At 33.7% G+C, this 14,695-nt stretch overlaps 1 protein-coding gene across 1 annotated transcript; it reads right to left on the bottom strand.

Annotated features, from left to right (window-relative positions):
- Positions 1–1,834: 1,834 nt before the first annotated feature.
- Positions 1,835–6,629, bottom strand: LOC103107077 (NKG2-A/NKG2-B type II integral membrane protein-like). The gene is made up of 6 exons (XM_060193502.1): positions 6,446–6,629; positions 5,987–6,085; positions 5,456–5,508; positions 4,774–4,917; positions 2,499–2,599; positions 1,835–1,946 (listed from the first exon to the last, which is right to left on the bottom strand). Exons 1-6 carry the CDS (start codon positions 6,627–6,629, stop codon positions 1,835–1,837), a joined length of 693 nt encoding a protein of 230 aa, XP_060049485.1.
- Positions 6,630–14,695: the final 8,066 nt, after the last annotated feature.

Genomic DNA, 14,695 nt, shown 5'->3' on the forward strand with positions numbered 1-14,695 from the left:
ACAGCTATATACAAGATACTGGGTACTGTCCAGCAAACCATAACAAAGGGACTTTTCAAAGTTAACCCAATTAACATATAAAAGTATTCTTACAGAAAATAAAGCCTTCCTAATAACAGAAATAGAGGAACATTTCCTAGTATATCCTAAATAACAAAACTTGTTGAGTACATAGCTCTGAATGAATGTAGACAAAACTTACTGGACATGAAAAATAAAAACATATTAATCTATGTATAATTTACACATAGATTTTACAAAGGATCAGGCAATAATCATTATAGTTTTATTTCAGAAATGTAAATTTTTATTTTTAAAAAAAATCAAAGCAATCCTTTTTAACATTAAAAAAATTATCATTCTATTTAATATACAACAAATAAACTGTGTTATCAATGATTATAAAAACCACTAGAAACATAGGGTGAGATTCTATTATATAAGAAATATGATAAAAAGTGAAACAGATTTCATAGTTAAGAATAGAATGCTGAAATATCTTTCCAAAACAGACATATAAAATCTCTATTCTACCATATATTCAGTTTTAAAAATAGGGTATGAATTGTTTAAGAAGTGAAGAGAAAGAATATTTTAAGTTAAAGGAAGAAATAAAAATGTGCTTATACACATGTATATATATATATATGTATATATGAAAGATTTTTTTTTTCTTCTTTTCCTCCTCCAGGGTTATTGCTGGGCTCGGTGCCTGCACCATGAATCCACCGCTCCTGGAGGCCATTTTTTTTTCCCCCTTTTGTTGCCCTTGTTGTAGCCTCGTTGTGGTTATTATTATTGCCCTTGTTGACGCAATTCGTTGTTGGATAGGACAGAGAGAAATGGAGAGAGGAGGGGAAGACAGAGAAGGGGAGAGAAAGATAGACACCTGCAGACCTGCTTCACCGCCCCTGCAGGTGGGGAGCCGGGGGCTCGAACCGGGATCCTTCCGCCGGTCCCTGCGCTTTGCGCCACATGCGCTTAACCCACTGCGCCACCGCCCGACCCCCATGAAAGATTTTTAAATACAAATTCATAGGAAACTATATTTGAAATGGCAGCATTAAAATACAGTGTATAACCTTATTATATTCAAGATCAAAATGCAAATGTCAACTATAACTCTATTTAGAGTAGTTAAAATTTCTAAAGAAAATTTGAAAAGTTTCCATTGGCAAAATCATGAGTATAAAAAGCCCATACTTCTTTAAGACTTCTGAAAATATGCAAAACATAATAGAGGAAGAATTAAGAAAGCAATTGCATGGAAAGAAAAAATTTTATACAAATCTTAAACAAAGATAATTTTCACTGAAAAAAATGGCTATTCTTTCCAACTTAACATAAATATATAGTTTCAAATATAGCCAGCACTAAATAAAAAACTTTACTGAGATTTGATTTACGTAACATAAAAATTTCCATTTATAGTGTATAGATCAACTATTTTTGGTATAGTAACAGAGTCTGTAACCATCATTGCAATTTAAACTTAAAACCTTTGCTTTATCCAAAAAGAAAACTGTTGAAAGATAATCATTTCCACTTTAACCTTTGGCAGCCACTTATTCACTATTTGGTCTTTTGTGATCTTGTCTTTCTTAATATTTCCTGTAGCTGATCTCACATAGCATGCAGCCATGTAAAAAGGTCTAATGTCACAAATATATTGATGAACAGAAATCACCCCCACAAAACATTACAGCATTATGCATGTTTCAAAAACTGGTCATAAATATCATTAGAACAAAGGAAGTAATTAATTTTTCGATTTATGAAGTCATAATATTATTCTGAGTTCATGAAACACAGTCCAAGATCAGGTGCTTTAATTTCAATGTCCATGCTCGCAATAGTATGTATTTAGAGAGTCACAGTTTGTTGCTCTGAACTTAGATAAGTAAAATATAGCACACTTATATTCACCAGATGATGAGTCTAAAATTCTGCAATGGAGAAAAAAAGCAGAGTACTCTTGTTACAGAGAAAATAATAGTTCAGGAGCCAGGCAGTGGTACACCTGGTTGAGTATACCTGTTACAATGTGTGAGGACCCTGGTTTAAGTCCCTGGTCCCCACCTGCAGGGGAAAAGCTTCATGAGTGGTGAAGCAGTGCTTCAGGTTTCTCTCTGTCTCTCTTCCTGTCTATCTCTCCCTAACCTCTCAGCTTCTGGTTTCTCTATCACATAATGATAATTTTTTTTTAAAAAAAGAGAGAAAACAATAGTTCTTTCCTTGTTATGCTAGTTAAAGAAGATGTTGAGAATGGTTAAAGGCACTTTGCAAAGAATATTAACAAATTTAACATTAATATTCATTTCTGGAATCGAATAGATGAGAAATCCATACCTTAATATTTTATTATGATCTAATTAACTTTAATATATTTTATTGTCATGTCTATAATGTAATTAGAATATATTAATATTATTCTCCTAGTTTAAAAAACTTATACCTTTTTTCTTGCCGTAGCTTCACAAATAAAATAAAAAACTTACCTTAGCAAGGAAGTTGAACCATTGGATATCATCCATGACTTAAGATAGTTTTTACGAAAAACTCCAATCCATGAAAAAGCTGATAAAGAATAAAAAATTTCCTGCCCCAAAATAGAGAATTTCAATTTATGGAACCACTGTAAAAAGTTTTATGAAAATAGTGTGTACTTTTTATAAGCGTCTTAATAGCTAAAGTGAAATAAATGTTCCATATTCAAATTTAACATTAAATAGATATTAGAGTTGCAAGCCATTTTAATTATTTATTTATTCAGTACATATGAAAGAGAGATAGTTTCACATGAGGTTAAGAAGCATGTGTGGGAGAGAGAGACAGAGAAACCAGGTACATACTGGAGCAAACAAATAGCCTCAAGCATAAAGAACTTGTGCCCTTTTAGTCAGGGTATTTCCATAGTCACTAAAATCATGTTTCACATGTGAAAAATTTTCTTCACTAATGATTATACTTTTGATTTAATATGGACTCTTAAAATTATACATATAGTAAATTTCATCTGATTTACATAATTTATTACCCATCTTAACACAATTAACATAAAAAGTATTCACTGGTCTCTAGAAACTGTGAGAAAAGCAATGCATTTTTCTACTTTATTTTCCAGCCACAAAGAAATAATCATTCTTTGTCCTTTTTTTTTTTTTTTTTTTTTTTTGATAGGAGACAGAGAACTTGAGAGGGGAAGGGAGAAGAAAAGATCAAGAGGACGAGCTACCTGTAACACTGCTTCACTATTTTTGAAGGTTCCCCCAAAACCTGAGTCTATTCACATGGTAATATGTGTGCTCAGTTCAGTGCACCATCTTCTGGCATTTTTTTTTTTAATACTTTTGTTTGGACTTTAGTAGAAATATAAGGGACTGTTATCTAAAGAATGATTTGTTTGGAAGCCAAATGCATATATTTTTCTGAACCTCATGCCAATATATAAATACACTCCTTATAAGTCTGTTTTTGTATTGAGAGAATCCAGTGGTCCAGACAAGTTGTCACAGATTTATTTGTCCCAACTACTCCTTGATAAGCACAACTATCAGTCTTAAAGAAGACATTATAAAGAACTCTGAAAAGTGAGAGAAGAAAGAGAAAATAATTTGAACATAAGGAATGAGGAACAATGGAATGATGAGACATTTCTTTATCTACCAAGCAGCAAAAGAAAGTGGTCCCAAGACCAGTTGATAATATGAAATGCCTCAAGTAAACCACTGCATTTCTGTGTTTAAGGAAATCCTGTCCAGAAATACAAGGAGATGTTGACCATGGGACTCCAGTAGGAAGTCTGTTTGAATAAGCCAGAATAAGAGTTCCTCCTTCCTCACTAACAACTCCAAGGTGGGTCTGGGGAGTGGTAGCACCAGGAGTGTGAAGCCTATGACTTGCTACGACTAATGAAATATTGAACCCAGAACGTTCATTTATCCCTAGGTTCCAGAGACTCATTTCCCCAATCAGAAACATCAGATAGAATGGATTTTAAAGTAATACATTCACTAAATGAAGCAGAAGATAGTATAGGGAATTTGTGAATGTCAATGACTTGTAGCCATACAGGAAGTGTAAAGAGATAGCAATCAAAATGTATATCCATAATTCCATTGAATTATAAATATGTGAGGCATATAATATTAAAATTAAAATGGGACCTGGTGCTGGTACAGGGACCTGTGCAAGAAAGAATCCTTGTTTTAGGCTCCGGCCCTCCACCTGCAGGAAGGTTGCTTCACAAGCAGGTCTGCAGGTGTCCATCTTTCTCTCCCTCTCTCTGTATTCCCCTCCTCTCTCAATTTCTCCCTATCCTGCCCAATAAAAATGGAGAAAATAGCCACCAGGAGCAGTGGATTTGTAGTGCCTGCACCAAGCCCCAGCAATAACCCTGGGGAAAAAAAAGTCAACAAGGTAGTTAAATAACCAGAAATAAGTGGTCAGAATACAAACAGGTTACATACTACTGGGGACTGAAAAATTGTATTTCATTATTTGATTCACAGTTTCATGATTTACTTATGATCTACCTTCACAATGAATAAATACTTAGCTTTAATAATGTACTGTGAAAGTAAATTGTTAACTTTATTCTATAAAAACATTTATAGAAGCATGATTTTTCCATGAAAAGCAGAAGTATAAGTATTTATATGTAATAATGGTATCAATTATAAATATCATATTAGTTAAGAGACTATTACAGTCTTTAAATATGCACAGATATGAACAAATAAATATAATAAATGCATAAATAAATAACCATACCTTTTCTTCTTCATTATCTATATAAAGAAGCTGAGAGTTCTTTGAAGCACAATCCAACACACTATCATTCCATGTTTTTCTCTTATCACTATAGTAATACCAATTGTTGGAATATGTAAACCATCCCTTTGAGTAAAGAGCATGCTGGAGAAAAATTATGAGTTATGATAAAAAAAGAATCTGAATTAAAAAATATATATATCTCATGAGCACAGATATATGTAGACATATTAAGAATATAACATTACCTCACAGTCTGGTGCATATAGAGAAATCACATTTATGCACATACTCACAGAGCAAAGTCAATTCTTATTCCCTAAATTATGTGGCTATATAAAACACTGAAACAAAAATATTCACTCTATATATCCTAAAATGAATGAAAAACCATTTTTTCAAATAGTAATATTATTTAGCTTTTTTGTATTTAAGCAGTAAGATTTAGAGCCAACTGATAATAATTAAGTGAACAAATCTTTATTGTAAAGAAAGGAACACTCTCCTGTTATCAATATTCATAGGTATCTTTTACCTGATTTTTTAAATTCATATTCCACAAAATAATATCATTTCTGCCTATACTTTGTTTATTTATTTAGTTTATATTTTGTCTATATAAGATATAGACAAAATATAAACTCCTCTAGTGTCAGGATTTTTATATTTTATATTCATGTACCTTTCTGCATGTTGTTGTTGAAGAGGTACCCTTTTGCTCTGGTGCTTCAGTAGCTAGAAAAAATTAAAATAGTCTTTTTAAAAACAGCAATAGTAATTTAAGAAAATCAATTATTATTTTTTGTCTGAAATTTTTTACTTAGTGTTAGAATAATCAGAAGTAAATTTTGATTTACTGGAAAATTATTAGAAGTATGACTCTTAAGAAAAATATACTCCAAAAGCTTATAGACCAAAATGTTATCATCTCCTACAATATGTGATTTAATTTTCTGACATTAATTTATACTTCTCAGTAAGTCTTTTCAGTCTCATAAAACAATCTGTGGTTTTAAAAATCTACATATGTAATGAAATGATTTCAAATAATTATATCAAGTTTTTAAATTCAGATAATCCATTGATTATTTAGTCTAGAAGTTTACTAAGGTATCCTATTCTTTAATATTAAGAAGTAGAAGAACTGGTGATTATTACATGATTATTACATGATTATTACAATTCTCTTGTAATCTTTCTAGAATTTGCTTACAGAGAATAATAATGATCATTGATACCACCGTGCACATTAGACCAAGGCAAATGATTCCTAGGACCCCAGCCAGGAGCTTCTCAGGTGGAGATGGAACACCTGCAGGTGGAAAATGGAAATCCTGAAAAGGATATAGAGATAGTGTGTAGATAAGAGAACACTCCCACAGTTGTGTGTTTTTGCCTGGATCCCAAGTCCATATCTAGCGTCTTTTATTTCTTTTAAATAAAGCAAATCATGTGCTTTCAGTAAATATAAAATCACTGAGTTGTTGGCCAAGAGCTTGAAATTACAATCCATGAATGCAATCAATCCTCAGGTTTCATATCAAAATACTATATTCCAAGTCAAGCCCTGATTATTGCACACTAAATACGTGCATTCGAGTTCCCTATTATCTCCCTACTCCTTTGCACCCAGCGTCACATCCTAGAAGTGTGTCTATGAAAAATGCCTTACCTTTGCATTGGCAATGCTTGTCATCCTCTTGAAGATTCTGAGAAACATCCTGAAGATTTAGTTCTGCATAGGTTATTTGCTGTTCAGTGATTGAAATGAATTCTTTAGTGCCTTTAGGCCTTTGCTGTCTTTTTGTCTCCTGTGGCAGATTTAGTTCTGCATAGGTGACTTGTTGGCTAGTCATCTCAGCAGCAGAGTAGTGCATCAGGGACTGTGCTGTAGATAAGTGCACTTGAAAATAAATAGCCCTGTACAGTACAACTGGGCGGGGTGAGGACCGGCATCCCTGTTCATTTCGCAGTAGGTTTTCAATTCATCCATTTAAAACAACTGTCTTCTGTACAATAGTTTTGTTATTAATATATTCTATATTTTACAATACATTATAAAGTAAAGCAATGACAAGTGATAATTGAGTAATAAAACTCATGAGTGTCATCATTAATTTAAGTCTGGGGTCTGGGGAGACAGAATAATGGTGATGCAAAAGATTTTCATTCCTGAGGTTCCAAGGTCCCAAATTAAATCCCTAGCACCACCATAAGCTAGAGCTGAACAGTGTTCTGGAAAACAAGAGAAACTGACCAATACTCACCGGTATTTTTAATTAATCAATCAATTAATTAATTGCTAATAACAATGCTCTAAACATAGTGGACTAAGAAAGATAACACATATACCTTCTTACACTAGATTAATTTTATTTAGGAATTTGCATTTATTTACTTAAGTTATCACCATGTGATCTCCTATCTGAATGACTGGGGAACTTTGAGAAAAAAAAAATAAAAAATAGTAAAATGTAGTATATTGTAAAATGTTATAATACACTAAATCAAAATCTAAATAGTTATCTTTAAAAGGGAACAAAATTATTTATTCTACAAAAGGTATATATTTAGTTAGGAACAAAATTATTTATTCTACAAAAGGTATATATTTAGTTAATAAGTGTGAATTTATAAAACGTAAATAAAAGTGACTGTCCCTTTTGAAAGAACACTTTTGTACAAAATTACAGGTGTTGTTTTCTTTGGTAATATAAGAAATTGGATAATACTAATTTAATATTTATGTAAATATTTGACTTAATAATTAGGTTAATAGAATAACAGTTAACTTAGTTTTGAAATTTCTGTCTGTGCCACCATGAAAATGTAACTTAGAATCTATTAACCTGGTTTATTAATTTAAAATTGACGTAGGAATATATAAAATATAATGCAATAATATTTAGTGCATGGCAGAGCACTTATAAGCTCTGAATAATTATAGCTGTTTTAGCCAAAATCACAATTCTGTTATTTCTGATTCACTGTATGTTTAACAATGTGAAATCATTCATTAAAAATGAACCTTCTAAAATCAATATTGAACATCTGCTTTACATACGTGCTCAACTTTTGTAATATTTACAGCTTGTAATTGTTTAAATTAGTACTTTATGGAAGCTACAAATATTGATTTTTATTCTAAATCTAACTGCTTTTATTCAATCTAACAGCATAGGAAATATATTTGACTTTCATCATTCAATAAAATTCCATTTGAAGAATTTATTAATAGAGGTTGCATAAAATATAAAATAAAAATGCAATGACTACTAGGAAAACCAAACAAATTATTCATTGCCATATTGTTTGCATATTTATTTTTAAAGTATACTGACTTAGGAACCCACAGATACTGTGTGCATTCTTGACTCATTTCTTCCACTTTATGATACCTTCCCCCAAATCCTTATTTTATAGATACCTTTTATGACCAATGTCCTACTTTGATTTTATCACACCTAATGAAGCTTCATTTGCTCACATTTAAAATTTTTATCTCCAGGGAGTCAGGCAGTTAAGCACAGGTGGCACAAAGCTTAAGGACTGGCATAAGGATCCCGGTTTGAGCCCCAGGCTCCCCACGTACAGGGGAGTGGCTTCACACCTGTGAAACAGGTCTGCAGGTATTTTTCTCTCTCCCTCTCTGCCTTCCCCTCCTCTCTCCATTTCTCTCTGTCCTATCCAACAACAATGACATCATTAACAACTACAACAATAAAACAACAAGGGCAAAAAAAGGAAATAAATATTTTAAAAAAAACAAAAAAAGTTAAAAAAATTATCTCCCACTGAATGATAGGGGTTAATGGAAGGAATGATAGGAGAGAGATACATACCTACCTTCTACTGGTCAGAAAGCTGAGTATCCTCTAGTGATGAGGTCAAATTATTCTCATAAAATAAGTTGTTACAAGTGAAGGGAACAATTTGGGAACATAAAACTAGAAGAAAAAGAAAATTTGCGATCTTCACAGAGTGCTCTGCAGAGGCTCACAATAAAGCAATAGTGGAAAAAGTTGATTTTCTCATCAAAGTGTCATTTAAAGTTTGAACAGGAAATCCTCACATGCTATGTTGAATCAACTTATTCCATCATGTCTCCAGGTTTTACAGGACTGTAGGCTCCAATAAGTAGGAAAAAATGTCCACCATGTTACACTGGGCCTTTGCTATGCTCATCCCTCCCTTCCCTGATTCATGACAGTGGAGGAAAATTTTAGTGGACAGTCATAGAGCTGTGCAGATACCCACCAGAGGAGATGACAGGATGTACACTCATGCCACCAGCTTAGAAAACATTAGATCTCCTAATAAAGTGATTAAAAGGAAACTTTGATATTTAGACTGTATATTTTCAAAGACTTCTGAGAATCTGTCTTCAAGCTAACATAAGGGCACACAGGGGCTGGGTGGTGGCACACGCATTTGTGTGCACTCATTGTGGTGCACAAGGACCTAGGGGGAGAGCTTTGCATGTGGTAAAGCAGTGCAGGATGTGTGTTTGTCTCTCTCTGCCTCTCTATCTTCCCCCCCCCAATTCCTTTCTGCCTCTACACTAAATATATATATATATATACATATATATACATATATATATACATATATATACATATATATGTAAATATGTATATATATACACATACACACAGAGATACATGTTGAAAAGATGTGGAAGGACACAGGCAAGACCACATGCACTGTTTACTTACTATTATTGTTTAACCAAATCACTATTCTGTTCTGATTTATAGTGATGCCAGAGATTGAACCTGGGCCCATAGAACTGCAGACAATATACAACAACAATAAAAAACAACAAGGGCAACAAAAGGGAAAATAAATAAATATAAAAAATAAACTTAAAAAAGAACTGCAGACAATAGTCTTTTGCATTACCACTATGCTACCTCCCCATGTATGTTTTCTCAGTCACCCTCTTTTTAAAAAAACCAAAAAGATCTCAATTAGATTTCCACTAAAATTTTCTGTTAAAAAAAATAAGAGGGAGTCAGGCGGTAGCGCAGTGGGTTAAGCGCATGTGGCGCAAAGCATAAGGACCGACGGAAGGAGCCTGGTTCGAGCCCACGGCTCCCCAACTGCATGGGAGTCGCTTCACAGGCTGTGAAGCAGGTCTGCAGGTGTCTATCTTTCTCCCCCTTTCTGTCTTCCTCTCCTCTCTCCATTTCTCTCTATCCTATCCAACAACAACAACATCAATAACAACAATAATAACTACAACAATGAAAAACAAGGGTAACAAAAGGGCAACTTCTCCCATGGAGCTCTTGAATACTTTAGCTATACTTCACGATTTACGTAATTACATGCCTTGTTCTACATTGAGTTTTTATTTTATTTTATTTTAAAACTTATTTCCCTTTTGTTGACCTTGTCTTTTTTTATTGTTGTTGTAGTTATTGTTGTTGTTATTAATGTCGTCCTTGTTAGATAGGACAGAGAGAAATGGAGAGAGGAGGGGAAGACAGAGAGGGGGAGAGAAAGATAGACACCTGCAGACCTGCTTCACCACTTATGAAACAACTTCCCCTGCAGGTGGGGAGCCGGGGGCTTGAGCCCAGATCCTGACACAGGTCCTTGTGCTTCCTGCCACATGCGCTTAACCCGTTGCACTACCACCTGAATCCCCTACCTTGAGTTTTTAATGAAAATGTATCAACATTTTTATTTTGTTTAGCTGCATATCATTTGCATCCCATTTACATCAGATAAAGAATTTACAATAGTCACTAAGTGAGATAACCTAGTAGGAACCAGAGTTGAAATATCCTCTAGAGGGAGACCAGGTTTTTCTTGTAAACAAACAAACAAAAAAAATTATCTGTGGTTTTCACAGGCTAGTCTGTGAAGTCTCAGACAGAAACATGAATAGAAAAGGGAGATTTATTATAAGAATGTCACATAATATTTGGTTAGGAAATATTTACACCCACATGATTTTGAAGACAATTTTTCTCATCACACACCTCCTGAATATAAGACTTTGAACTTGTAGTGTACGATTGATTGTATGTCAGATAATGTTTTTACAAGACTGCTGTTATCATAATAGTACAGTGTCACATCTCCCTAAAATGTCACCCATCATCAAATTTCCATCTCTCTGTACTATAGGACACTGAGCTTCCCTTATAGAAAGATGCCTTTCTGAGTCTTTAGGTCTGCTGAGTTAGATCTCAACTTCTTAACATTTCAAGCTCTATATTCTCTTTATTTCTAAATTCATTAAATCTATATAATTTGTCCTTCTCATTCTGGCAACTTGGATCAATAATGGTAGAGAATGTTCCATTCCCCTGAAGGGAGGATGGACAACATACTCTATGCTACACCTGAGGAAGATGGGTCAATTTGGGGCAGCACGGAATGTTCCTACTCATGACCACAGAATGTGAGTTCAGATCTACAGGGATGTAGAGGTCACACCGTCTCCTAAGCTAATTATAGGCCTCAGATACATCAAATCAATGGGGTTTACAATCAACAATATTTATACCCCTTTCCCATATTAGGGAGCTACTCTCTTCCCTGATTCAGCTTTCTGGTCCTTTTCCCAGCCATGCCATCATCTCCCCAGACAATAATTAGGATCCACCTGCATATCAGACTTCAGGCTCTGGCAAACAAACAAACAAAAGAAAAACACTAGTATAGCTACAGGCTCTTTGAAATATAACTAAAATATGTCTACTAGCTATCTACAAAATGGAGGACCCCCCCAACACTTCATCTGCACTATTCCAGCCTTTAGGTCCATGATTGTACAACAATTTGTTTGGCTTTGTATGTTAACTCTCTTTTCAGACACCATGTTCCAGATGCTAGCAGGATGTGACTAGACGTCCCTGTACAGACAACCCCGCCAATGTGCCTTGGAGCTCTGCTTCCCCAGTGCCCTTTTTTTTTTTCTTTTCTGTTTTAGTGAAGTTTGCCTTTGCTATGCAGAAACTTGAATTCGAAGCAGTTTTATTTTTTTAAATTTTTTTCCCCTTGCTTTTGAACTTGAGTCTCTGAAGACATTTCCTATGCAAGGATTATGAAGTGTTCTGCCAATGCTTTCTTCTACTTACTTTATGGTTTTGATCTAATGCCCATTACTTTGATGCATTCAAGTTAACTTTTGTACATGAGAATATATGATGATCCAGTCTCATTCTACTGCATGTTTCAACTTATTTTTCCCCCAAGATCACTTGTTGAAGAGACACTCCTTTATTTATTTAATATTTTGAGCCCCATGTCAACAGTTATTTATCTGTAGTTCTTAAGACTTATTTGTTGACTTTCAACTCGATTCCACTGGTTTCTGTGTCTATTTTGGTTCATGTATCAGCAGACTTTATTATAGTAACCCTGCAGAAAAATTCGATGGCAGGAAGTGTGATGCCTCAGGTTTGTGTTTGTTCATTTTTGTTTGTTTGTTTGTTTTTCTTTTACCAGGGAGGTTAATGGTTTATAGTTGACAGTACAATACAATAGTTGGTACATATGTAACATTTCTCAATTTGGAGCATAACACTCTTACCCTTCACTTAGGTCCTCCTCCACCATTATGTTCCATGAACTGAAAACTCCTCCAACCACCTCTTGTTTCTCCTCTCCACCCTACACACACACACACACACACACACACACACACACACACACACACACATCACCATCATCATCATCATCATCATCATCATCATCTCAGAATTTTTTATTTTGGTGCAATACACCAAACCCTGTCCAAGTTCTGCTTTGTGTTTTCCTTTCTGTTTTTACTTTTCAACTTTGGTCCATGAGTAGGATCATCCCATATTCATCCTTCTCTTTCTGGCTCATTTTATTTTATTTTATTTTATCTTATTACCCAACCACTGGCTTATGGTGGTGCGGGGTATTGAATCTGGGACTTTGGAGCTTCAGGCATGAGAGTCTCTTTGCAGATCCATTATGCTGTCTACCCTCCGCCTCTGGCTTATCTTATTCCTTAGGTTACTTCGAGAATTCTAAGTACTTTTCAGTTCCAGAGAAACTTTTGTAGCTTTTGTCTTTTTAAGAAATTAGGTGTGTCTTTGATAAGGATACCATTAAATCTGTATATGGATCTGGGTAGGATGGCAATGTTCATGATGTTAGTACAGAGTGAAGGGTTAATAATTTGTACTCTATTTCAGCAGACCCATGGACTCAAAGAAAGGAGGTGAAGGGTACATGAAAGAAGGGGTGTATGTTCAGTGTCCTGTAGTGGAGGCTGATGGAAATTTGGTGGTGAATTGATCCCTATTTTAGGTTTAAGGTGAAACTGAACATCTATGACAACTGCAGTCTAATATAACATCATTTCCTCAAATAAAATAATTATAAAACAAAGACTGTGAGATATTTTCTTCTGTGTTAACATATTGTAGATATAAAAACATGTCTCATAACAGTTGACAATGGATATACTGAATAATAGGCCAAAGGACAAAGACTCACATATTCTAGAGATATGTGATGAGATCAATTACTGTCAGAGAGCTTACATGTAAAAATTTCCTGATAAAAAATATTAGTGTCTTCTTGATATGAAGTTTTCCTTTTCTACTCATACTGCATGCAGTCTTAAGACGTCACAGAAAACTGTGAAGATCACTAGTGTCGTTTGTTCATAAGAATAACCTGGTCTCCCTCTAGAGGATAGTCCACTTTCTGGCCAGCAGAAGGTAAGTGTTTCTATCTTCTCTCTCTAGTAGATACCTAGTTGATAGCTAGTAGATGGATATTTCAAATATTTACTATGGTGTAATTGAGGTACAGCTCATCGGCAATCATATAAAATAAAATTTTGTTATATTTAATTGGTAAATGGATAGTAGAAAATAAGAAAAAATACACAACATATGGGAGCATTTCTAAATATTCAATGCCTATGTAGGAAAATTACCAAACACACATAAAAATTCATGATTGGCTTTGCTAATCAGTACACTTTCTTCAATTCCAAAAACACTGTGAATAGTGACTGTTTTATACGTACTATTAATATTACTTTATATTATCTTATATTCAAAGAGAATCTTAAAGAGAACTCATTTTATCATGAAAATGAAATGTAATCCCTTATACATGTAGATTTTAAAAAGCCACAGTTTCTTTTATAAAAAACAAAAGGAAGTACTCGCTATCGTTGTAACTTAAACTAAAATCAAAGACTGGCATTAAATCGTGCATTATATATATATATATATCTGTACATAAACATACATACATATCTCACTTATAAGAGTCACTACTATCTAAAAAATTCTGTGATATGGTCTAGAATTCATTCTTGAAGTGAATCTGTGTAATATGACAGTTACATCAGATTTAAAACTAAAATAGCTTGATTCTCAGCATTATTGAAGTCCAAGAGTATATTAATCATTTTACTTGTACTACATATTTTTTTACTAATAAATGATTATTAAATTTCTAGATAGAAGGGAACTTTGAAACTTTTGATCATGCGGAATCAGTTTCAAATCTAACTGAACTCTGTCTCACTCAAGACAGATTCCATGGACTGAACTATTAAATCACATTATCTGATTTATGACAACTGTTTACACACTCATGCTACTTTCATTGATGTTGACAGTTATAATATCTTTCTGGAAGTTTCAACTCATAGTAACTTTCCAAATTAATTTTTAGCATTAAATCAGTTGTTGATTTCTTGTGTGAAATATTGGAACTTTCCTTTTGTAAGCTGTTTTGTTATGAATGTTAATTATTAATTTGATTTTTAGCCTTTTATGCTTTTTACATACTAGGTTTATATCTCTGATGTCTCAGAAATTTGTTATCATTATAGATCACTTGCTGATTTTTCTTTCTTTTTTAGTAAGTAAATGTAAATAACTATATAAAAGTAATCCTATGCAGAAAA

This window comes from Erinaceus europaeus, chromosome 7, assembly GCF_950295315.1.
Source record: "Erinaceus europaeus chromosome 7, mEriEur2.1, whole genome shotgun sequence".
In the NCBI taxonomy this organism is placed as follows: Eukaryota; Metazoa; Chordata; class Mammalia; order Eulipotyphla; family Erinaceidae; genus Erinaceus; species Erinaceus europaeus.

What these genes read in the sequence shown, in the direction of transcription:
- LOC103107077 (XM_060193502.1), bottom strand. Translation starts at nt 6,629, where the DNA reads ATGACTAGCCAACAAGTCACCTATGCAGAACTAAATCTGCCACAGGAG. An exon ending in AATGATCATTATTATTCTCT is followed by an intron (nt 5,509 to 5,986) that starts GTAAGCAAATTC and finishes AATTTTTTCTAG; the next exon opens with CTACTGAAGCACCAGAGCAA. An exon ending in TAGATAATGAAGAAGAAAAG is followed by an intron (nt 2,600 to 4,773) that starts GTATGGTTATTT and finishes ATTTTGGGGCAG; the next exon opens with GAAATTTTTTATTCTTTATC.